The 21,806-nt window shown below is 49.0% G+C and overlaps 3 protein-coding genes across 16 annotated transcripts in view; 2 read left to right on the top strand and 1 right to left on the bottom strand.

Moving 5' to 3' along the window:
• NDRG4 (NDRG family member 4) overlaps positions 1-10,582 on the top strand; it is a 42,492-nt gene extending 31,910 nt beyond the window's left edge. For 5 of the 8 annotated variants that reach the window (XM_063109266.1, XM_063109260.1, XM_063109258.1 and 2 more), the window contains 14 exons: positions 1,103-1,208; positions 1,463-1,583; positions 1,666-1,728; positions 1,904-1,964; positions 3,077-3,163; positions 3,244-3,300; positions 3,705-3,808; positions 4,584-4,640; positions 4,721-4,772; positions 5,705-5,752; positions 5,924-5,959; positions 6,086-6,137; positions 7,557-7,595; positions 8,412-10,582. In XM_063109266.1, coding sequence (XP_062965336.1) covers positions 1,103-1,208; positions 1,463-1,583; positions 1,666-1,728; positions 1,904-1,964; positions 3,077-3,163; positions 3,244-3,300; positions 3,705-3,808; positions 4,584-4,640; positions 4,721-4,772; positions 5,705-5,752; positions 5,924-5,959; positions 6,086-6,137; positions 7,557-7,595; positions 8,412-8,566 — 1,038 coding nt within the window. In that variant the 3' untranslated portion in view covers positions 8,567-10,582. The remainder of the gene's footprint in view (positions 1-1,102; positions 1,209-1,462; positions 1,584-1,665; positions 1,729-1,903; positions 1,965-3,076; positions 3,164-3,243; positions 3,301-3,704; positions 3,809-4,583; positions 4,641-4,720; positions 4,773-5,704; positions 5,753-5,923; positions 5,960-6,085; positions 6,138-7,556; positions 7,596-8,411) is intronic. The other 3 variants (XM_063109261.1, XM_063109259.1, XM_063109265.1) reach the window with 3 other exon arrangements.
• Positions 10,583-11,510: 928 nt separating this feature from the next.
• SETD6 (SET domain containing 6, protein lysine methyltransferase) lies at positions 11,511-17,552 on the top strand. Its single transcript, XM_063112215.1, has 9 exons — positions 11,511-11,583; positions 11,805-11,894; positions 11,978-12,122; positions 12,194-12,335; positions 12,468-12,662; positions 12,797-12,917; positions 13,714-13,894; positions 14,065-14,207; positions 14,407-17,552. Exons 1-9 carry the CDS (start codon positions 11,557-11,559, stop codon positions 14,710-14,712), a joined length of 1,350 nt encoding a protein of 449 aa, XP_062968285.1. The 5' UTR covers positions 11,511-11,556; the 3' UTR covers positions 14,713-17,552.
• The window catches only part of CNOT1 (CCR4-NOT transcription complex subunit 1), a 99,759-nt gene continuing 93,238 nt past the window's right edge, over positions 15,286-21,806 (bottom strand). For all 7 annotated transcript variants that reach the window (XM_063112206.1, XM_063112208.1, XM_063112212.1 and 4 more), the window contains exons 45-49: positions 20,523-20,672; positions 19,641-19,821; positions 18,285-18,417; positions 16,911-17,045; positions 15,286-16,736 (exon numbers count right to left, since the gene is read on the bottom strand). In XM_063112206.1, the coding sequence (XP_062968276.1) occupies positions 16,658-16,736; positions 16,911-17,045; positions 18,285-18,417; positions 19,641-19,821; positions 20,523-20,672 (678 nt within the window). In that variant the 3' untranslated portion in view covers positions 15,286-16,657. The remainder of the gene's footprint in view (positions 16,737-16,910; positions 17,046-18,284; positions 18,418-19,640; positions 19,822-20,522; positions 20,673-21,806) is intronic.

The raw sequence follows: 21,806 nt of genomic DNA, 5'->3' as shown, positions 1-21,806 counted from the left end.
CTTGTCACTCCCCACTGGAGACACAGGTCTGGTCAGTGGTCCTCTGAGACCCAAGAAGACCAGTCCCTGAGAAGCTGGCTCCTGCCACCTAAGTCTCCAACTCATAGAGCCACCCGCTGTGATTCCTGGGGCTCCCCATGGTACGGGGTGGGGCTGATTATTCAGCTCTAATGTATCCTCTTAGTGTCCCCATTGAGTGCCAGAGGGACCAGCAGCAGGGCATCTCCCCAGCTTGGGGGTGCCCAAGTACAACAGCCTCCTTCCCCGGGCCTCTCCAAGTGCTTATCGCTCCACAGACATCAGCTTTAGTTCTCACAGAGTCCCTATGAGATGGTTCCTGATGAAGGGGCTGAGGCACAGAGAAGTGATGTGCCCTGCTTAGAGTCACACAGTAAGAGGCAGAGCCAGGTCTTCCTGAGGGACTGATGAACCTGAGCAGCAAAACCAAGGGTGTGAACTTGAGAGGACCCCAGAGTGGGCACTGCCCAAAGCCTTTGGGGAGGGATGGATGTCTAAGCCGGCCCTACCTGAAGGGAGGCCGTGGGGAGGCTTGGGTCACAGGGAAGGGCATTCAAGGTGGAAGGAACGGCATGAGCAGAAGCAAGGCAGGTGCGAGGGGTCAGGGGCTGAGCTTGGCTGGTATGGGGGTATTTACTGAGGATTCTAGGCAGGGCTTTTGAGGCTGTTCTCCTTCAGGAGTAGGAAGCCCCTGAGGGTTCTGAGTTGGGGAGGGATTCAGACTGGGGTGGCAGAAGGTCTGGAGGGGCTGCAGTGAGACAAAGAAAACCAGCCTCACTGGGACCCTCAAGGGCTGAATGCAGGGAAAAAGCTGGGTCTGGGCGATTCACTGGCTGGTTTGCAGAGGGGACCGGACCTTTCCTGTTTAGACCAGTTCATGTTGTCCCTGTGCTGAACACCCCTGAGAAGGGGTGCTGCATTTGGCCTGTCCTCTCTGGGGGCTGCTTGGGGTGATGAGAACAGGACGCCCTGGATAAGGGTTCAACTGCAGGCCCTACAGCCTCCAGGCTGCCCCACTGCCTCATTCCCCAGAAGGGCCAGGAGTGGGGGCTGCCCAGAGTCCAGTGCTGTCTCTCCCCACCAGGAACATGACATCGAGACACCTTATGGCCTTCTGCATGTGGTGATCCGGGGCTCCCCCAAGGGGAACCGCCCAGCCATCCTTACCTACCATGATGTGGGCCTCAACCGTAAGTGCAGCCCAGCCTTGTCCAGCCCTCCTCTGCTTAAGTCTGCCAGAGCAGCGCGGCACCCCCCCCCCACCTCTGCCCCGAGCCCCGCAGGTCCCCCCTCACACTTAGCTCTGTGACCTTAGCCATCTGGCTCAGTTTCCCTGCTGGACCCTAAGGCTGATCTCCTCCTCGCCCACCCTCTCAGGGCCTACTGGCCTCTGTTTCAATTCGTTACCACCTCTGCTCAGCAGCTGAGGGGTGTGTCTTTGCAGACAAACTGTGCTTCAACACCTTCTTCAACTTTGAGGACATGCAGGAGATCACCAAGCACTTCGTGGTGTGCCACGTGGATGCACCCGGACAGCAGGTGGGGGCGTCGCAGTTTCCTCAGGGGTAGGTGCCCAAAGCCCTCCACCTGTCCCCAGCTCTGCACCCTAGGCTGAACCTGGGACCTGACTTCATGCTCTGCCTGCAGGTACCAGTTCCCCTCCATGGAGCAGCTGGCTGCCATGCTCCCCAGCGTGGTGCAGCACTTTGGGTGAGTGTTCTCCCAGCCCCTGCCCTTGTGCTGGGGGCCAGGGGGTGCCCACCACCACCACAGAGCCACCTTGCCCCAGATGAGGGCTCCGGGCTGTGGGTGGGACCTACTCTGGATGGGATTCATGGGAAATGACACCCCCAGCCCTAAAGTGACCAGCCGTGCTCTGCACCAGGTTCAAGTACGTGATTGGCATCGGAGTGGGAGCTGGAGCCTATGTGCTGGCCAAGTTTGCAGTGAGTCTTCCCGTCCCCACCCATAACCCCCACCACCACCCTAGGGCAGGTCTCTCCCAGGGTGCCCCCTTCAGCTGCAAGGAACTTTCCCTATTCTTTCTGATGCCTTCTCCACCCACTTCCTCTTCACATAGAAACCCCCCTTTTTTTTCCTGCAAGAAAATTTTTTTAAAAAAGAAATTATCTTTTCCATATGTTTCCTCAAAAGACTATAAACTATAGTTTGTTTGACCATTATCCAAGGTCAAAATTTCTATTAGCAACAAACTATACAACTAATTGCTCTAGCCACTAAATAAGGATTGTCCTTCACTAATTAAGGGTATATTTAAGCATGAATAATCTTCTTAACAAAAAATTACACTTATTAAGGTTGTGAGGTTTAAAGAAAGTCACATTTCAAAAACATGATGTCGGTTAGGAGCCTGAAAGTTTTCCATCTCTAAAAACAAAAACTTTATTTTTGAGGAATCAGAACTGGAATTTTTAACTCCAGTTTAAATTTCAGAGCTTAGCCATTTTGCTAACTGTTGACCATACCTTGCCCCCCAGACAAACTTGATGTAGCTGTAGTATTATATGTATACTGGCATTTTCCCCTAAAATGGGTAAACAATTGAACAGAAAATGCAGATCATTTTTACAGCATCTAACATAGAACAGGCTTTGAAAAGGTCAATTTCTTACTTAATTTACATCACTACTAGGGCTTCATTTTCTGTAAAAGCAAAGAAATATGTTAAAGATTTTAACATGTTTAATACTCAGTTTTGCAACAGTGCCATCTTCAAAGATATATTAAAAGGGGTGGGAAACAGTGATACAGTCATAGATGCTAAATAAATCAAAGAATGTTTAATGGTTTGGGGTAGGGAGAAGGACACGTGAGGCATCTGCAGAGAACCCATGCACGTTCCCAGGCTAGCCCGTTGGTCCTTCCAGCAACGGCATTTCGACGCCCTTAGAAAGCGTTTCTACCACCTCTGACCTTCTCAGCCACCTGAGAGATGAGCAAGGCCAGAATGTTACAACCCATTTGCCATTTGGGAAGACTGGGGCTCCCTGCACCCTGTCCCCTGCCCCGCCCAGCCCTGTCTGCCCTCTCGCTGCAGCTCATCTTCCCTGACCTGGTGGAGGGGCTGGTGCTGATGAACATCGACCCCAATGGCAAAGGCTGGATCGATTGGGCTGCCACCAAGGTGAGTGCGGTGCGCCTGGGATGGGGGTGGTGACGGTGAGGGTGGCACTCACACTGGCTTCTGCCTCGGTCCCTCTACAGCTGTCCGGCCTGACTAGTACTTTGCCCGACACCGTGCTCTCCCACCTCTTCAGCCAGGTAAAGGGTGGGAACTTCTGCAGACCATCCTCAGGTAGGAGCTGGGGCGGCCAGGCTAGGGATTGCATGGCACCTCGGGCAGTGGCTGAAGGGCCTGGTTCTGCCCACTTTCAGGGGCACCCTGGACCCTCCCCCCCCAACCCAGCAGGAGGAGGCAGGTGGTGGCCATTTGGCATCTGAACTGTCTCATTTCATATTCTGTTGTTACCTATGATGCCGCAGTATTTGAAAGACAGATGGGAGTGGGAGCCCTCCTCCTAAGGTCTCACCCTCTCCCCCCACCCTGCTGGGAGGGGGACAAGGGCTGCTCTGGCCGTGACACCTCCCTGGTCCCTCTGAGCCTGCGTCCCTCTGTCTGTCTGGTCCCCTCAATGCTCATGTCCATCCTCTCTCCCCGGGCCCAGGAGGAGCTGGTGAACAACACAGAGCTGGTGCAGAGCTACCGGCAGCAGATTGGGAACGTGGTGAACCAGGCCAACCTGCAGCTCTTCTGGAACATGTACAACAGGTGTGGGCGGGGCGGGGGTTGGCAGCACTGGGACCCAAGCACCCCACTGTGGTTGGGGGACCCCTCCCTACAACCGCCCATGGGAGGAAGCAAAGCAGGCAACATGCTTGCCCCATTTTGCAGGTTATTGAGCCAAGGAGAGGGGTCGCTTCCTGCCCAGAGTCACACTCCCTTGAGGAGTGGAGGGGGAGCAGGGCTTTGGATTCTGGTCCTTGGGCTCTTCCACTTCTCCTTTGGGCCGTTGCTGGTCAGGAGCCCTGGGAAATGTTAGCGACATCCCTGACCCAACCCTTCTGAGCCTTGGTGCTGACATCTGTAAAATGGGGAGGAGGTTGAATGAGGTTTTCAAGCTGTGCTCCGTGTAATCCCTTTGGGGTTGGCCCTGCAACCCCCTCAATTGCCTTCCCTCCTCTTTCTGCTACAAATAACTATTAAGCACCTGCTGTGTGCATGGTGCTGGAAAGACAATAGAGAAGAGAGAACAAGGTTTTGCTGTCCCATATGGTCCAGGAGACAGGCCAGCAGCAGAAACTCTGACAACACAGGTGGCAGTGTGCATTGCTCTAAGGGAGGCAGAGAGCAACATTTGAGAGCCCACATGGCATGAGTTGGGTGGTCTGGAAAGAAGCCAGGCCTGAGGGGAGCTCCGAGGCCCCTTTTATGTAGAGCAGATCCACATGTCCCTGTTTCACCAATTGGCAGTGTTGGGCTTGGGAACACCCCACCCCACCCCCAATTGAGTCCTGGGATGCCCACCTCTGCTCCTTTGTCACAGCCGCAGAGACCTGGACATTAACCGGCCTGGAACGGTGCCCAATGCCAAGACGCTCCGGTGAGTGTCCCTGGCCCTCCAGCCTGCCTGGCCTTTGTCCCCTGTACCCACGCCTGAGAGCCCTTTTCCTCTGTCTGCAGCTGCCCCGTGATGCTGGTGGTCGGGGATAATGCTCCTGCTGAAGATGGGGTGGTGAGTGAGGGACTGTGTCCTGGCTGGGTGTTGGGGGCGGGGATAGGTAGGAGTAAGGACCCAGCCCAGGGTAGCCTCAAGACCAGGCGCTGGACAGTGGGCTTCTCATCTGCTCCCCACCGTCTTGTCCTGCATCACCACTGCCTGGAGACGGGGGGTGCTGGGGCAGGGCTGGGCCACCTGGTGGTTCCTTCTCTCTGCCTTCCCAACAACGCAGCCCCCACCTCCGTCTCTACCCACTTCAGGACCAGAGCCTAAGAGCTCTCCTTTCTCTAGAATTTGATTGGCTCATTATGAAAAAAGTAATCCATACACACAACAGCACAGTCCTCCTTTGACCACCATTCACACCCGTTTTCTTTGGGGGCTTTGTGTCTCCTCTCCTTTTGGAACTCCGGGAGCAGGCAGTCTGGGGATGGGGCAACCCATCAGTACAAAGCTGCCTGGAGGCTTTAGGGTCCAAGAGTGCCCGGAGCACCCCAGTGTGCCTGGAAAAACCAAACCTTCCTGTGCCCATGAGGAAGAGCCATCTTGACCCAGGCAGCAGCCTGGGAGTCTCTCACTGGCCTTTGGCATGCCTTACCCCACTGCCCAACTGCTGTGGCCCCTGGGGCTTTCCCAGACCACCAGTGTGGCCCTGGCCCTCCAAGAGGGCATTGCCCAGCACTTGCCCCATGCCTGCCCACCAACAGTTGTGAGAAGTGTCCACAGGTCTTAGGCCCCTCAGGGAACAGCTAACTGATCTCCAGGGCCTTGGGGAGAAAAAAGGAGAAAAAAGGCTGGGGGTGGGCAGCCTCCCACAGGTCCTAGATGCTGGGTCTACCTCCTCTTCCCTGCACCTCCCCAGCTCTGGGCCTCTAGGCATATAACCTGCCTTAGCAATGCGGAGTGGGTAGGGGTCGTCACTGAAGCTGGCTCCTTGCACTCCCCAGGTTGAGTGCAACTCCAAACTGGACCCAACCACCACGACCTTCCTGAAGGTGAGGCCTTCCTCTCCAGCCTTGGGCCAGCTCCCCCTAGCCTATGGGCCCATCCTCAGGGACAGGCCTGCCTGAGGTCCCAGCCAGGGTGGGAGCAGGATAGTGTCTGGTCAGTGGAGCCTGGCCAGGTGGGGAGGACCTGCTCAGTTCACCCTGCTCTCTTCCTTGCAGATGGCAGATTCCGGGGGGCTCCCCCAGGTCACACAGGTGAGACTCTTGGCCCTCCCACCCTTATATCGCCTACCCTGAGGGTGGGGAGTGGGGGAAGCCCTCCCCCTCTCTCCTAATCCCAGGCAGCCACTCAAAGCATGTGACTGTTCTGCCCTCCTGCAGCCAGGGAAGCTGACTGAAGCCTTCAAATATTTCCTGCAAGGCATGGGCTACAGTAAGTATATCCCCACCCCACCCTGACCTAGGGACTGGTGGGCAGGCAGCGGGGGGGCGCGGCATGCTGGCGGGGCTGGCACATGGGGTCAAGGGGTGCCAAGGAGCCTGTGGGCATATGAACTCTGTCTTGCCTGGGCCCCAGTGCTGGGCCACTCACAACAGACTCCATCTACATTGCAAGTTGAACGTCCCAGGTTTGTCCCGCTCTCCTGGGCCCTTGGGGAGGCTTGGGGCACTGTTCTGATGGCAGTGCTGGGCCTTCTGTGGGTCCCGGACTTAGGGCTGGGTCCTGCCAAGGAAGCCTGTCTGAGGGTGAATTGCACACTCCACCAACTGTCTGCTAGGCCCTTGAGTGAGAAAATCCTTTGTCACAAGTGGTGGGTGGTACCCAGGAGCATCATAGGAGTGGGCTTGGAGTCTGGGGACCAGGGAAGGCAAGTGGGACCATCTGGGTGTTAGAGAGCTGAAGGTAGCTGAACCTGGGGTGACATATCTGAAGACCCTGAGGTAAAGGGGCTATGGGGTGGAACCAGCTCCCTGCCCCTTCTTGTGCAGGGATGAGTAGATTCCAGACTGTGCTTATGAGCCTCCCCCACCCCCACAGCTGTGGTGACTCATGTGTATCTCTTTGACCTTTCTACCCCCACTTCCCCCAACACATACCTGCACTTCTGGCTCCTCTACTGCTGAGAAGCAAACTTCCTCTCCCTGAATTTGTCACACACCCCCTGCCCCCAATACCCTCACTTCAACCTCTGGAGCTTGTATCTCCTTGGGAGGACAGGGGCAGACCTGTCGGGGAAGGCTGGGAGCATATGCAGGAATAGAAGTCCCTCTGGCCCCAGAGCCTGCCAGCCTGTCTGTGGAGAAGTAAGGCAAAGAGAGGCCAGCAAGACACCCAGCAGGAGCTCCGAGGCTGAGCCCCTTGCACGAAGGCACCCAGTGAATGACACTTGTCAGCTGCTGGAATGTGTTCTCAGGGGCCCAGGGAGAAATACCACTAGGCAGTCCAGGAGTTGGGAGGGACTTGGGAGGTTTCACAGGCCTCCCCAGTCTACATGGGAGACTGAGGCCCAGCAGAATGGTGAGGGCGCTGGGACTGGCTTATGGGCCCAAAAGCCTTGTTCACATGAACCCCTCAGTGCCTGCAGCCTAGGCTGGAGAAGGGGGCTGAGGTGAGTACCCCCCACCATGCTGTCAGTCCGTGCTGTGGTTTCTTCCAGGGGTCCTGCTTGGTCAGGTGGGCAGGAGTGGGCTTTCCGAGGCTCTGGCCCTGCCCCCACCCTCTCTGTGCCTGTCCTTTTGTCTCATTTCTTTGGCCCATCTCAATGGCCCTGCCTTGGCCAGACCATGCTCTTCACCGTGTTCTGTGTCTCCCCCATCCCTGCCCCCTCTCTGGCTCTGTCTTCTCTCTTAGTTGCATACTTGAAGGACCGAAGGCTGAGTGGAGGAGCAGGTAGCCCCGTGGCCCCTCCCCCGGTGCATGATCCCCATCTCCCCCTGCTCTTTCCTCTGTGCAGTGCTGCAGCCAGGCCGCATCTTGCTGTAGTTTGGAATGTTCTTTTGTCCTGCTCAAAACCCGAAAGATTCCTGCTCTTCTGCAGATCCTGGTCCACTGTGGGCTCTGTCCCACTTGGGGTTCTAGATTGGCTGGGTTTTAGAGCACTCTTCTTTCTAGGTTGGGCCGTGTGGTTTCCAGAGCTCTGGCAGTTGGAATCAGACCCTCCTCAGAGGTAGAGCCCAGGCCTGGCCCTGTGTGCTGGGGGTGCCTGGCCCTGCCTGAGCCAAACAGGCGTGGCCAGTTGAGTTCAGGAGGATAGAGTTCGCTCCCTACGAGTCTCACTTGTGAAAGTCTGAATAAGGGCGGAAACTGAATTTAGGGCAGTTTGAGGCCACCACACTGTGTCCTCCTTTGCAGAAGCAGCCCTGCTTCCCCCACCCATCGTCCTCTTTAGGGAAGCATAGTTAAAAATACAGCACATCCCTGCACCATCTCAAGGGTACCTCATCAACTCGTTCCCCGTCTGGCTTAGTTCTGGCCAGCTGTTGAGGGAGGGCCCTGCTGGCCACAGCCCCTTGGGCCACTTACTGTTGCTGGCACTGCATGCCTGGGCCCGATGGAGCTGACACCAGCGCCCTGGCTGGGAATGGGCCTCTCTGTGCTGTTGGAAGAACAGCTCGCCTGGCTGCTTTGCTTGTGTCGTCCTTTTCCCGCCTTCTGGCACCTGGCCCTGCCTACTGGACCTCACGCCCATCCCCTCTCTGTCCACAGTGCCCTCAGCCAGCATGACCCGTCTTGCACGCTCTCGCACGGCTTCCCTCACCAGTGCCAGCTCGGTGGATGGCAGCCGCCCGCAGGCCTGCACCCATTCAGAAAGCAGCGAGGGGATGGGCCAGGTCAACCATACCATGGAGGTGTCCTGTTGAAGCCCTGGGTCCTGCTGAAGATGCCCACCCGCCCACCCACATCGAGGTCCCACTGCCATCCCTGCGCTGGCTCATTTTCCCTTTAGTTTATTTTTGTGAGGGTGAAGGGAAGGAAATGGGGTTACTTTCTTTTGTTTAAAAAAATGAGGGGATCCATTGTAGATGCCGCAGTGGAACAGTCTCCAGAAGATTAGAGGAGCTCATTCCTCCCCACCTCTATCGCACTGAACGTGTCAACTTGGCTGTCTTGGACTCCCTATGGCCCAGGCACAGTCAGGGCGGGGCTACGGGGGGTGGGAAGGGGATGAGGTAAGGACAGAGTCCCTATCTGGCTAGGATCCAGGATCATTCCTGGATTAAAGAAAGAGCATGGGACGACCCTTTGGCAGGCAGGTGTGAAGATGGGATAGGGCTTTAAGATGGTGGTTGCTGGGACAACAGGAGGACCGGGTCCAGCTCAGGCACTGGCGTGGGAGCTGGGAAACAGCTGCAGGGGGTGCTGGGAGGCCCCTTCCCCCAGCCCCTCCACCAAGCACACCTGTTTCTGTCTTGCGGTACATGTGACAATCATCTGGACAGTAGCCACAAGGGGGCGATCTGACCAGGCAGCCATTTTCCTGGTGCTCTCTGGGCTGGGCTGGTGCTGTAGGCCCAGGCAGGCAGGGGCTGAAGGGGGATTCTTTGCCCAAGGAAGACAGAATATAGAGAACACTGAGTGCAGGAACCCCACTGACTGTCCCTTCCGGTCTACACATTCTCCCATCTCCTGGCCCTTTCCCATTTCTGAGCCAAGGTCTCCCTGAGGTAGAAGTTGCCTGGCCCTCTGTCTCCATAGTGACCTGATGGTGGGCTGAGGGAAACAGTTGAGACAGCCCGTATTTGTTGTGTACACCCCTGAGAACTTCATGGTGACTGCCTTTGGGAGCCAACAGGTGGCCAGAGGCAGGGGTAGCTGAGAGTTCCTGTAGACCCCCTTTTTGCCCCCAGGTTCCACAGAGGACAACCCAACAGCAGCAGCATGGTATTTCTAAGCAGAGCTTTGGTCAGCCTATGCCCATGTTTCCCTCAGGCATCCCTAAGGAAGAGAGAGTTTATTTGGAGAGAACTGGTCTCAGGCAGCAAGACTTCTGCAGTCCATGTTCCCATCTCAGCCTGCTGCAATGGGCTTGGGCTGGAGCTTGCTGGGTCCTAACAGGGCAGGGGGGAGGGCATGTGTGTGTGTGTATGTGAGTGTGAAGGTGTGAAGGTTCTTGAAGTGAACAAGGGCCAGTTAAAGGAGAAAGGCTCCCTGTACATCCCAGCTTGAAGTCCAGGACTGTGCCATATACTTCCCATCTACCCACCTTATCAAGTGGAATCTCCCAGCCCAGAAACCATAACCATTTGTCTTGGAGCCTAAATCAATTGCCACCCCAAGACAGAGGGGAGAAAGCAATGAAAAAATAAAGGGCTGTGGAGAGGGAGGGTCGTGTGGGAGGTGTTCTAAGGCTGGGAGGACAACAACATCCTTATTTCTTCTGCACACATCACCCCCTTCTATAATCTTAAGCCATTACTAGCATTACTAGACTGCTCTAGAGCCTGGTGGAGTGTTAGTCTGTCCCCAGTTCTATTCACTCACGTGCTTCCTTTGAACATTGAATATGACTGTTTGAAAGCTGGTAGAATTAATCCCTCTTACTGTATACATAGCACTGCGAATCCTGGATTTTTTTTTTTTCCTGCTGTGTCTTCAGATGAGATACCTATAAATACCTATACATTATATATATATATATGTATATTGGGTCCTCCTGTGTGTAGTTTTCCATCAGAGGTTCTGTTCTCTCTTCTTTGGTCAGGTGAACTTTTAATGGAATCTATTATTTTCAACTCTGTACAGAGCCTAATTTTGTGTATTCTGGTGGCTGATGTCATGAGATTTTGAGACGACAAAATGTAACACAAATAAAAACCCTTGTCAGTATAGAAAGAGTTAACTGTGCTAAAAAACTAATAAAGAAACTGAGAAAGCGAGTGTGGTGATGTCGCGCCCATCGTGAAAGCGTTTGAAGGGGCGGAATGCTTAAGCTGGGGTTGCTGGTGCTTCTTGGGTTTAAGAGGGGCTGGGAGCGCCAGATAAGGACAGGGACTGTTTCCCTCCATCTCTACATTTATAGCACTCGTTACTTATACTATTTTACCAATCCTTACATTAATTCTACTGAGTAGATATCTTCAGTTTCACAGCTGAGAAACTCTGGCATTGTTTGGCTTCGAAACCCACATCTGTAACAGCCATATTCACTGCCTCGTTTTCTTAACTTTAACAGAACCCTACTCCCCCCCCCCATGTTTAAATATATTTGTTCCATTCATTCATAGAAGAAATAAATATCGAGTCTCTGCTATGTGTCAGCTAATGAAGCAGCAAGTAAATAAAAATAAAACCCACCAGGTGCTATGCATATATTGAAAAACAGGGATACATTAGCAAATGCGGGCAGAAGGGATCCATTCTAGATCCAGGAAACCTCGGGGCCACGCCACTCTGAAAAACGCACGCACACTTCTCTAACTGAACAAACAGTGAAACGATTCGATGACTGTCAGTAACAGGAGCAGACGTCAGGAAGGCTGGCAGGCCGCCAGGCCCTCAGTTTCCGGCCCAGAAACCGTATCTTCTTGCATACGGCTTCTACCCCGAGAAGTCTCAACCTTTGGCCAAAGAGGAGTCTCAGAAGCAAGCTCCACGCGGCACGGGGACACGCCTTCCTGCACTCGGACCACGCGAATGCAGTTGGAGACGCCAACTCACGAAGGATGTTTTTAGGAGGCATGACTCCCCCTGAGGTAACCGGCCCACACGCGTCTTCCGCGTGGACTCCGGAACCGGCACTACGCGCTTCCGGTGCCCCGCCCCGCTAGAGTCCCGCCCAGGGGGCGGGGCCAGCGGCGCCGGAAGCGCCCGCTCTAGTTCTCTGGCCCGCTGGGCGGCGGGCAGTGAGACCATGGCGACTCCGACAAAGCGGCCGCGGGTTAGTGGCGGGCGGCTGGCGTGTGGCCCATCCCTTTCTACCGCGTCTCACCCCTACCCGGCCCGGAGTCGTCCCGCGTGCGACCCCTCCGCTCCCTCCCGCGGGTCCCTTGCCCCGCTCCGCGCGTCCCCTCCCCCACCCCAAGACCTTTTACCGCCTCGTCTCCTGCCCCTAGCGGGCACTACGGCGCCGGGCCTCGTCACTGAGCTCTGGTATCTCAGGTGTCGGGGCCGGTGGGCGGCAGCAACCCGGACCCAGTGGCCGGCTTCCTTAGCTGGTGCCGGCGGATGGGGCTGGAGCTGAGTCCCAAGGTGAGTGAATGGGTGGGTGGGCTGCGGATGGAGGAAGCGCGATGGGGCACGGGGCTACTTTGACCGGTCCCTCCCCTGCTCAGGTGGCAGTGAGCCGGCAGGGCACGGTGGCCGGCTACGGCCTGGTGGCCCGGGAAAGCGTGCAGCCCGGAGAGCAGCTGTTAGCGGTGCCGCGGGCCGCTCTCCTGTCACAGCACACCTGCTCAATCGGCGGCCTGCTAGAGCGAGGTGGGCATGCCGGCGGACCGGGGCACCGGGGTCGGGCCGCGGCGGGCCTCTCACCCCCGTGTCTTCCTCAGAGCGAGGCGCGCTGCAGAGTCAGTCCGGCTGGGTGCCGCTGCTGTTGGCACTGCTCCATGAGCTGCAGGCCCCGGCCTCCCCTTGGAGCCCCTACTTTGCGCTCTGGCCCGAGCTAGACCGCTTGGAGCACCCCATGTTCTGGTGAGCGCCGTGGAAGGGCTTGGGGAGTGCCCGCATCATATCCTGCTCCCACCACCTTGCTCCGCGGACAGGGCCTCCAAGTACCAGTCCCGGTAGCGTGTGTGCAGGAACTTCGGTGGGGTGTCCCTGCAGGCCAGAGGAGGAGCGCCGGCGCCTGCTGCAGGGCACAGGCGTACCTGAGGCGGTGGAGAAGGATTTGGCCAACATCCGCAGCGAGTACTATTCCATCGTGCTGCCCTTCATGGAAGCCCACCCTGATCTCTTCAGCCCCAGAGTTCGCTCTTTGGAACTCTACCACCAGCTGGTGGCCCTCGTAATGGCATATAGGTCAGTGAGTAGAGCCTTGGAGGACCAAACCCTTTTCCTTACAATTGTGTTGAGGGACAAGAGGGGGAAGAAGAGTGTACTGCACTCCCAGTTCTTCACTCAAGACTATCTTAGCCAAGATCTCTCTCTGGCAGCTTTCAGGAACCACTGGAGGAAGAGGATGATGAAAAGGAGCCAAACTCACCTTTGATGGTGCCTGCTGCAGACATGCTAAACCACTTAGCCAATCACAATGCCAACCTAGAATATTCTGCAGTGAGTGGATCCCACCCAGTTCTTGTTCTTATGTGCAGATTGAGCACTTCATTCAAACCAGTGTGTCATTGGGCTCCAGTCTTACTATGCTAAAAATGAGTAGGTGAAATTAGCTCCTCCTGTTTGTACTTTTGAGTATGCATATTATGGTAAAATCGTTTGAACACAAAACATTTTAAAGCCTTCAAAGAAAGTTGTGCTCATAAACTATAGTTACCATCATTTATTTGGTGCTAGAGGTTGGGTGGTCTGCATAGCCAGGTTTTGTTCCCCACTGGCTGCTTTGTGCAGTGTCATAGGCCTGTGGACAGCCGCCTGGAACAGCTATCATTTCACTTCTTTTGGGGAGGGAGGGGGAGAAGTGGGGATATTCATATCCTAGAAATCTAAGATGACCTCAGGGTTGTGTTTATACCAGTTTTGTTTTATATGGAAAGTTGCAAGAAGAGATAGGTTATGGGATTAAAAATTAGTAAATATGGCTATTTCTAATCCTTGTCTCTATTTGCTTCTCCCTACTTTGGCCTGGGTTTATTGTCAAAAGCTAGCAACTTTTCAAGTGCTGAAGATGAGCAGAGATTCACCCGATAAAACATGAAGCTGACCTTTTTAAGTCAGCCTCACCCCTTTCATTGTACAGTACAGGGTCTAATAGGAGCTAAAGGTAGAATGTTGGTAGATATAGCATCAGTCCCATGGCTGAACTACACCTGCTGAAGACTCTTCCTAAGAGGGAAATAATCTTTATGGGGTGGCCTGGGAAGGGCACGGCCCCAGCTTCTCCATTTCACCCTAGAATTATCTTCGGATGGTGGCCACTCAGCCCATTCCTAAAGGCCATGAGATTTTCAACACTTACGGGCAAATGGCTAATTGGCAACTGATTCATATGTATGGTTTTGTCGAACCATATCCTGACAACACAAATGACACAGCTGACATTCAGATGGTGACAGTTCGTGAAGCAGCATTACAGGGTGAGTGTCTTGACTCAGTCTTTGACACTGGTGGCTATGTCTATTACCCGCCCCAGGTTATAATGGTTTTGCTAAAAGCAGTTGACTGGTTTTATAGACTAGGTGATAGCTTAAAGGAGAAATGAGCACTTGGGTATACTGAGACTTTTGTACTATCGCTTTATCTACAGGAACAAAAGTTGAAGCTGAAAGACTTCTACTATATGAGCGCTGGGATTTCTTATGCAAACTGGAGATGGTAGGGGAAGAGGGAGCCTTTGTGATTGGGCGGGAGGAGGTGCTGACTGAAGAGGAATTGACCATCACACTAAAGGTAAAGGGCTGAGTATGGCCATTTAATGCTAACAAATAGCTTAAGTGTTTAGAGTGAAATAGCTACAAGATGAAAGGTGGGGTACAAGGAGAGAACACTTTTAATAACTGCTGCTTAGATAGGTTGGGACTCCTGTAAATCAGTTTTAGAAATACACAAGTAGTACACCCTGATTAAAGGGCCCCATGGTTGCTTCTAGGTACTATGCATGTCTGCTGATGAGTTCAGAAAGTTTAAAGACCAGGATGGATGGGGAAACGGTAAAAGGGAAGAGGACAGCCTGACAATTGCAAATATTCCCAAGCTAAAGTCATCATGGAGACAGCTTCTTCGAGACAGTGTTCTGTTGACCCTGCAAACCTATGCTACAGACTTAAAATCTGAGCAAGATTTACTCAGTAGTAAGGAAGTCTACGCCAAGCTCAGCTGGAGGGAACAGCAGGCCTTACAGGTTCGCTATGGTCAGAAGATGATTTTACATCAGTTGTTGCAACTGACAAGTTAGCAGGATCTCTATGGTCTGAAGGATCAGCAATAAGAACTTTATTCTAAGCTGATGTTCACTGATGCTTGAGAGGAAGGAAGATCTGGATTTTTGCTTTTCTTAATTAGATACCGAAAGGGAAAGTAGCAAAGATGTTGTGCTAGGATTAACTCTGAGGTAATGGTGAGGTGTTTGATTAGGAACAGCAGGCTTAAGAACATTTTAAAGCTATTTTGTTCTCAGTCTTAACCAAAGCCAGCAGAAATATAGTAATAAATAGGCTGTCTTGTATTCTAGCATTTAATAACATGGACTTTGGAGGTGGACCTGGTTCAGCCCGGGGTCTATTTTGAGGAAGTCATTTAACCTTTTTTTTTTTTTAAGAGATTCCATTTCCTGTTATAGAGGATTTAATAAGCTATATAACTGGCACTTGGTTAGAGTGGTTGCTTTAATTCCACCTTCAGTTATCTAATCAGCAGTCTGAAGTTTGTACAACTCACCCTTCAGGGAATAAACTGTAAGACGCCAAGGACATTCAAGCCCCACTCGTGTAAGACTTCAAGTATTTAATTTTGAACCATTTTGTTCTCTCTGGCTATAAAACTTGACAGTCATTAAATGTAAATTTTAAGTGGGCTAAGTTTTAAATATATACCTATTCATTTTCTTTTAAAAATATCAAAACACCTTGGGGTAAAGGATATTAGAGAAACAGAGAAACATAGGCATTTTGTAACTCAATTTAACCATAGAAACCTGCTCTGACAATTTTCCATTGTTGGAAAGAAAACAGGAGAAAAAAACTATACAAAAACAATTCCCATGTTTGTTTAAGCATGCCAGCTTAGTAGTGAGAAAGGTCTATCATTCCTCATTCAGCAAGAAGTTGGTGTTTCCCGATGGCCCCCTCTGCAAAGGCTGGGCTATCCACTTTGCTCCTCATCACCAGCACTGGCTGCTGCTACTGTGAAAGGCACAGTGGACTCACATGTGTGTCATGACTTTAATGTTTAACTACAGTATGCATCTACATTTAAGAAGTGGGAGAGCTAAAGCTCAGGAACTAGAAAGGCTACAAAATACAAACTTGGCAACCAATACATCTCCAAAACATTCGAAATCCTTACAAAAGGTGCTGTATTGGTCTTTTTAAAAAAAACTTATTTGTTGTTCAACTCAGCCGATATGGCTGTTAGTGGGATAAATGGGGGAGGACAGTTCATATGATTTGGTTCCCTTTCCTTTCCCTACAATTTACAAGTATTAGGAGAGGGATGGGGGAGCTTTAGGCCTGGTCTGGTGTCCCCTATAGGGAGAGTTGACCTTGTCTCACAGGCACAGTGTATATAAACAGTTAGTACAACTGTTGCTTTCCCTGCTGGCAGCTTTAGATAGAAGCAAAACAAAAACCCATGAGGTCTCATCTGAGAGCCCTTCCCATGTTCCGTTGCATACTGAATTCTATCACAACCACATTTTACATAATTTAGTGATTTCCAAGGTCCCCTGTCCACGTTAAAAAAAAAAAAAAAGTTACACAGTATTTAAACTGGCTTTTTGCTGTTCTATGGGACACCAAGAATGTCAGAAGACATGGAGCTATGCCCTCAGAAAAGTGCATGGCTTCAGCTGTCTCTTACGAGGTACAAATTTATGTATTTGCCTTAGACACATTTTGTACAAACCCAAGAAGTTCCAGACAAAGGTTTTTTCTCTTTCATATATTTACACAAGTTCAAAATGATATTCACAGCATCTTCTAAATTTTGGCCAAGAGTCAAAAAAATGCATTAAACTTTGGAACCCACATAGACAGGAGGCTGACCCAACAAGCAGTTGGGGCAGATACCCGAGAACCAAAGGGCTGGAAGGTCAGGAAGAGCTGAAAGGAATTCTTCAGTTTATCAACTTGGCGCAGTGGGATCTCCAGGCTGAAACCTTTGCAACGGAGCTGCAGTTCCATCTAACTGGCACCTGTCCCTTCCATTACTTGCTGAGCCTGCTTCTGCCCCATGCAGCACTGTGCAACCGACTGGAATAACCTGAAGAATGGAGACAGTTGCAAATTCATTTGTGAGAAAAGTTTAGGCCTAACAACACCTTGTATCTCTTGTTTTAGCTGTTCTTGCCATGTTAATCACCAACCCAAGCTGGAGAAAACAAATGATTCTCATTCTCCCCTCATTCCCAGAAAATTAAAATTGCTTTTAACTCACTTTTCAATTTCTGGAGCACAGTGTACAAACTCATGATTCCAGAACTTAAATGCTGGATTTTTAATCAGCTCAATGAAGGTAATAAGAAGACCCCAAGGATGTGGCCTATTTACAATCAACCGTTCCAAGAGAACCCTGGAGAAGGGGAGAGAGGGTTACTAGTTAATGCACAGAGAAACATGCAAATTCATGACCAATTCTCCACTACCTTTTTTCTGATTCTTCTCCCTGATTATTAAACCACATGCAAAAGTTTTTACCTTTACTAAAGACAGGTAGATTATTCTTTATACGACACTCTTAGTGTAGATAGATTCTGGATAGGATACCAGGGTTTGAGTCTTGACTCTTCTATTTACTAAGCCCTAGAATACTATTAACATAAAGTAAGTGTAAGAATATATATCTCAGAGCTGATCAGAATAAGATGGTGGGGAGAGAAGCCAAATAAAGCCCACAGAGTACATGGCACAAAAAGTAATCACTTCAAGAATGAACACCCAATGAAAATGAGGAAACAGGAAACAAGAATTCTAAAACTACCAGTGCATATATAAGTTGGCAAAATTTTTTTGAATGGCAATAAGTATTGGCCTAAATATTCATATCCTTTCACCTAACAATTGTACTTCTAAATTTACCCTAAGGCAATAATGAAACACAAGAACAGATTAAGTGCAAAGAGGCTTACTGCAGCTTTACATATGATCACAGAACTGGACATTATCACCTAAGCATTCAATAATTAATAAAAGATTAAATTTTGATATACAAACCTAAGGAATACCATATTTAGCACCACCACAAGTACTACTATTAGATGAATGGGAAGGCTTTAAAGTTTGGTCCAATTTTTAAAGTATACATCTCTCTCACCAGAATCTACCTATTTACTAATCTCCAATGCTATATATAGTCTATCAACAATCTGCAACAGATTCCTAAGTATTGTTAGGAAAACACAAGTATGAAGGTCCTATTATTGCTCCAGCTTAAAGCCTTTCAACCCAGAGACAAGGAGGAAAAGTCCAAGATCCTTAATACAGTCTTTAATATGCCCGTGTGATTCAGGACTAGTTAAAAACAGCCACTCCACCTTCACAGAGAAACTCCTGACCAAATCACATCAAAATGTTGTGTGCCTTTTGTTGTAAACTACATTCCAGCAATAATTATGATTTATAATTCTCTACATGGGACTTCTTTGTGTCTATCAGACTAAATATTTGGCAGGCAGGAAGCATCTCCACTTTTTCATAACTATATCCCACATGTAACACATCACTGAATGCATGCAAAAAAAACCCCAAGAATTCAAAATGAGGGGGGGGGGGGGGGCACTACTTTGAGGCATTTGAAAAAATACCCTCTTACCTTGTGATCTGTTCCTGGATAGCTTCAGTGTTGGCCTCTGCAAAAAGGTACAGCATGGTGCAGCTGAAGTAGTGAGTGTGGCTATTTGGGTACCGCAGCTGATTTGCAATTGCATTCAAGAAAAGATACCGACCTAGAAATTAAGAAAACTTGATTTTGGTGAGGTGAGGTGAGAACTTGCAAATGGCCAACATGGGAAGACATTAGTTCTGACTCGCTAGGGTTTGGGTTTCTGATAGAGGCTTTTAAATTAGTCTTTGGTTTAAACTAGTGGTTCTCAGGATCCCAAAGAGTTTATTTCTGTGGGTTTTAATTCAGTATTTTCCATGAGGAATTAAAAATAAGATTTACAAATATTGTCATTTAAAAAAACAGACCCACTAATATGTTAATATAAATAACAAAAAGCAAATGTCTTTTTACTATGAAAATAGTTTGACCTCACAGCCCCTCTAAAAGGGTCTTGGACACCCCCCCCCCCCCCCCCCCCAGGGTTCTCAGACAGCACTTTGAGAACCACTAAACTATACTGGCATAAATTATTATCTTAGTTGGGTTTGGTTGTCTGCCTCTGCTTGATATTATTCATATCTATAAAACTATCACAGTGACCCTTACCACTTCTTCCCTAAAGGCTGCCCTCTTAATTGCTGGACTCTGGGTGGAGGGTATTCAATTTTGTTAAATTTTGATTTTAAGCTGTGTCAAATCCCTTCTACAAATAGGCATGCAGTATATACACCCAATATTAATTAGCCTCTCAAGAATCCATAGCAAAGTTAAAAGTAGGTGTCCTTGTAAAGTATGTGTGTGCTAATATAGACAGGACTATATAGGTAGTTGGCACCTAACTGGGGTCTCTATTATATAGGAATGAATACTGAGCATCTAAAGAAATAAAAGCTCAACCAGGAAAGAAGTGACCTATAATACTGTGAACTTCTTGCAGAACAGAGATGTCCTATTCATTAATCTTTATACACCTAACATCTAACATGTTGCCTGGCAAACAGGCACCAATAAATGCTGGTAAAAGGCAGGCTGACAAAATGATGTAACATGAGCCTGACTTTCACTACTAAAATGAACACTGGACACTAAAATACTGCAGTCACACACACCAAAATATTAACTAATATGACAGGATTTTGGATTATTCTTTCATTAATGCATTTCTGTGTTTTCTTCATTGAGCAGATAATATCCAATTTAAGGTAAAAAACCAGGCAGACCTACAAATATATTGACAAATCCTTTCTCGATTGTGGCTTTTAAAGCATTTTTATATTTTTGTGATCTGAACTGTGGCAAAATGCACCAAGAACTTGACTCTTAAAACTGTGTGGCTTCACTCACCCTCAGTGTCCAAATCCACAGCCAGGTTCTGGAAGATGTCCATGTGTGCTGAGTGGGTGATGGTGCTCATTGAAGGTGTGCTGCCCTTGTTGTGGATGTGTGCAATAGCCTGAGTCCCTACGTAGAGCACCAGTGCATTGATGAGCTGGAGGTTGTAGCGATTGCCAGGCTCATTGGATACCTAAACAAGCAAAACAGAAAGCTTCTTCATTACTCCCACAGAGGACTGATTCTAGTACTAATAATTCTAAACCCTTCTTATGCCTTCACAGAAAGGCTAAACTGTTCTCAACATTCTTTGTGACTTAAATGACAGAAACTTGCTTGAGTTTGTGAGGTTATTTAACAGATACACAGCTGCCCCAAGGGTGGCTGTGTCAACAGAAACATGATTTCCCTTGGGAAGCCAAAGCTTTAACATATCATCACTGTGCTCATGTCACAGCTCTAAAGTTTACAAAGTCAAAATATGTACTATCCCAATTATAATAAAGATTTGGAGAGGGAGAAAGTTGTGGCTGCATGGTGTGGAATGACTGGAAAGACAGTACAACTTCAAGTCGTCCTATACAGCAAATTAAAACAATCCATTTATTTGGAAAAATCTTGGAGTACAAACAGGGAATGACAGTCAGTAGCATAACAGAAAATCAAATGGCCCGTTCCCTGGTTACCTCATCCAAAGCTGCAACATGTGTCACTAATGAAATAAACTAGTAAAATATCCAGGTAAGTTCACCCAACTGACAGAAATGACCATATGTTTTTAAATCTTTAAATCAAGTTAAAGAAAATAAATCCCAAATGGGCCATACATAGAATCATGCCTAAAAGTGCTTTCTATGAAAGACACATCTGAGAATGTAACCCGACCCAATTAACCTGTAGGTTGCTGCGCAGATCAGACAGAAAAGTGACTGGCGATCGAGTTTTAAGATAGGAATCCAAATCCTTTTTAAACTGAGGTGGCATCACTCCAGTGAAATTGGTGAGAATCCGGGGTGCAATGTTAATTTCACTCAACATGTCCACCTGTCACAAATACAAGAATCACAAGCATTTGTAAGAGTTAGCAGCAAATTTTATCAATGCTAGAAAGTGGTAGGATTGTTTTTCTAAAACTATACACATTACAAATGAAGAGTAGAGCCGCCACTTTTTATTATTTCAATCAATCTTTAATTAGAAGAACCTACATATAAAATGTAAGAATTTCTCATTCCATAATGTATTTCCTTTCTAAAATAAGGCAAAATAGATCCCTTTTGTGAAGAGGTCTAGTGTGCACCATTTATCAATTTTTCTTGGACTTGGATTTAAAGAGTCCAGAATGAGATTCCTCACTCACCAAGAGCCCTATGTCTTTAGAAGAAGGCCCAGCAGAACAAGAAAACATCACACTTACTACTTTAAAAAAATGCATGTGAATTTTAAAGAGTAAAGAATACATAAAAAACTACAGTAGACATGTCAGGACAGTGGGTTTTAAGTGGTCCCTTCTCTCCTTTGCTTCAGCAATTTAATCAAAACACAGTCAGCGATGGATTCAACCAACTGTGGATTTAAGTATCCAGGGGGAAAATACATAAAAACAATACAATAAAAAACTGAAAAACATAACTGAAATTAAATGAAATAAAAGTATTAAAAATTAAACAATACAGTATAATGACATTTACATGGCATTTACACTGTATCTGCACTGTAAGTAATCTAGAGATGATTTAAAGTATATAAGAGTATGTGCCTAGTTTATATGCAAATATTATATACCCTTTTATATAAGGGACTTGAGCATCTGCAGATTCTGGTATGGAGGGAGAAGGTCCTGGAACCAGTCCCCCAAGGGACAACTATACAAGCACACACACATCTATGAAATATGGGCATTACTAAGGTCTGTTTGTTCTGCAGTTCTCTGCTACGTGGGGCCACCCAGCAAATGACTGCCCAACACCTAGGCTGGGATTCTTCTATACATATAGCTAAATTTAATACCAAAATTAATGCAAAAAATAAAAACTAGAAAAATACTGTGAAACCAATATGTAGCAGGAGCAATAGCATACCCACGATTGTTTCTTCCCCTCAAAAAGTGTCCTTACCTAAAAAATAACGTGTATGTTGAGGAGAGGGAGGTTAAATAGCTTGTTTATAACTTTTTCT

Source organism: Cynocephalus volans, chromosome 10 (genome assembly GCF_027409185.1).
Source record: "Cynocephalus volans isolate mCynVol1 chromosome 10, mCynVol1.pri, whole genome shotgun sequence".
NCBI lineage: Eukaryota > Metazoa > Chordata > Mammalia > Dermoptera > Cynocephalidae > Cynocephalus > Cynocephalus volans.
This window is presented reverse-complemented; position numbering and strand designations above follow the sequence as displayed.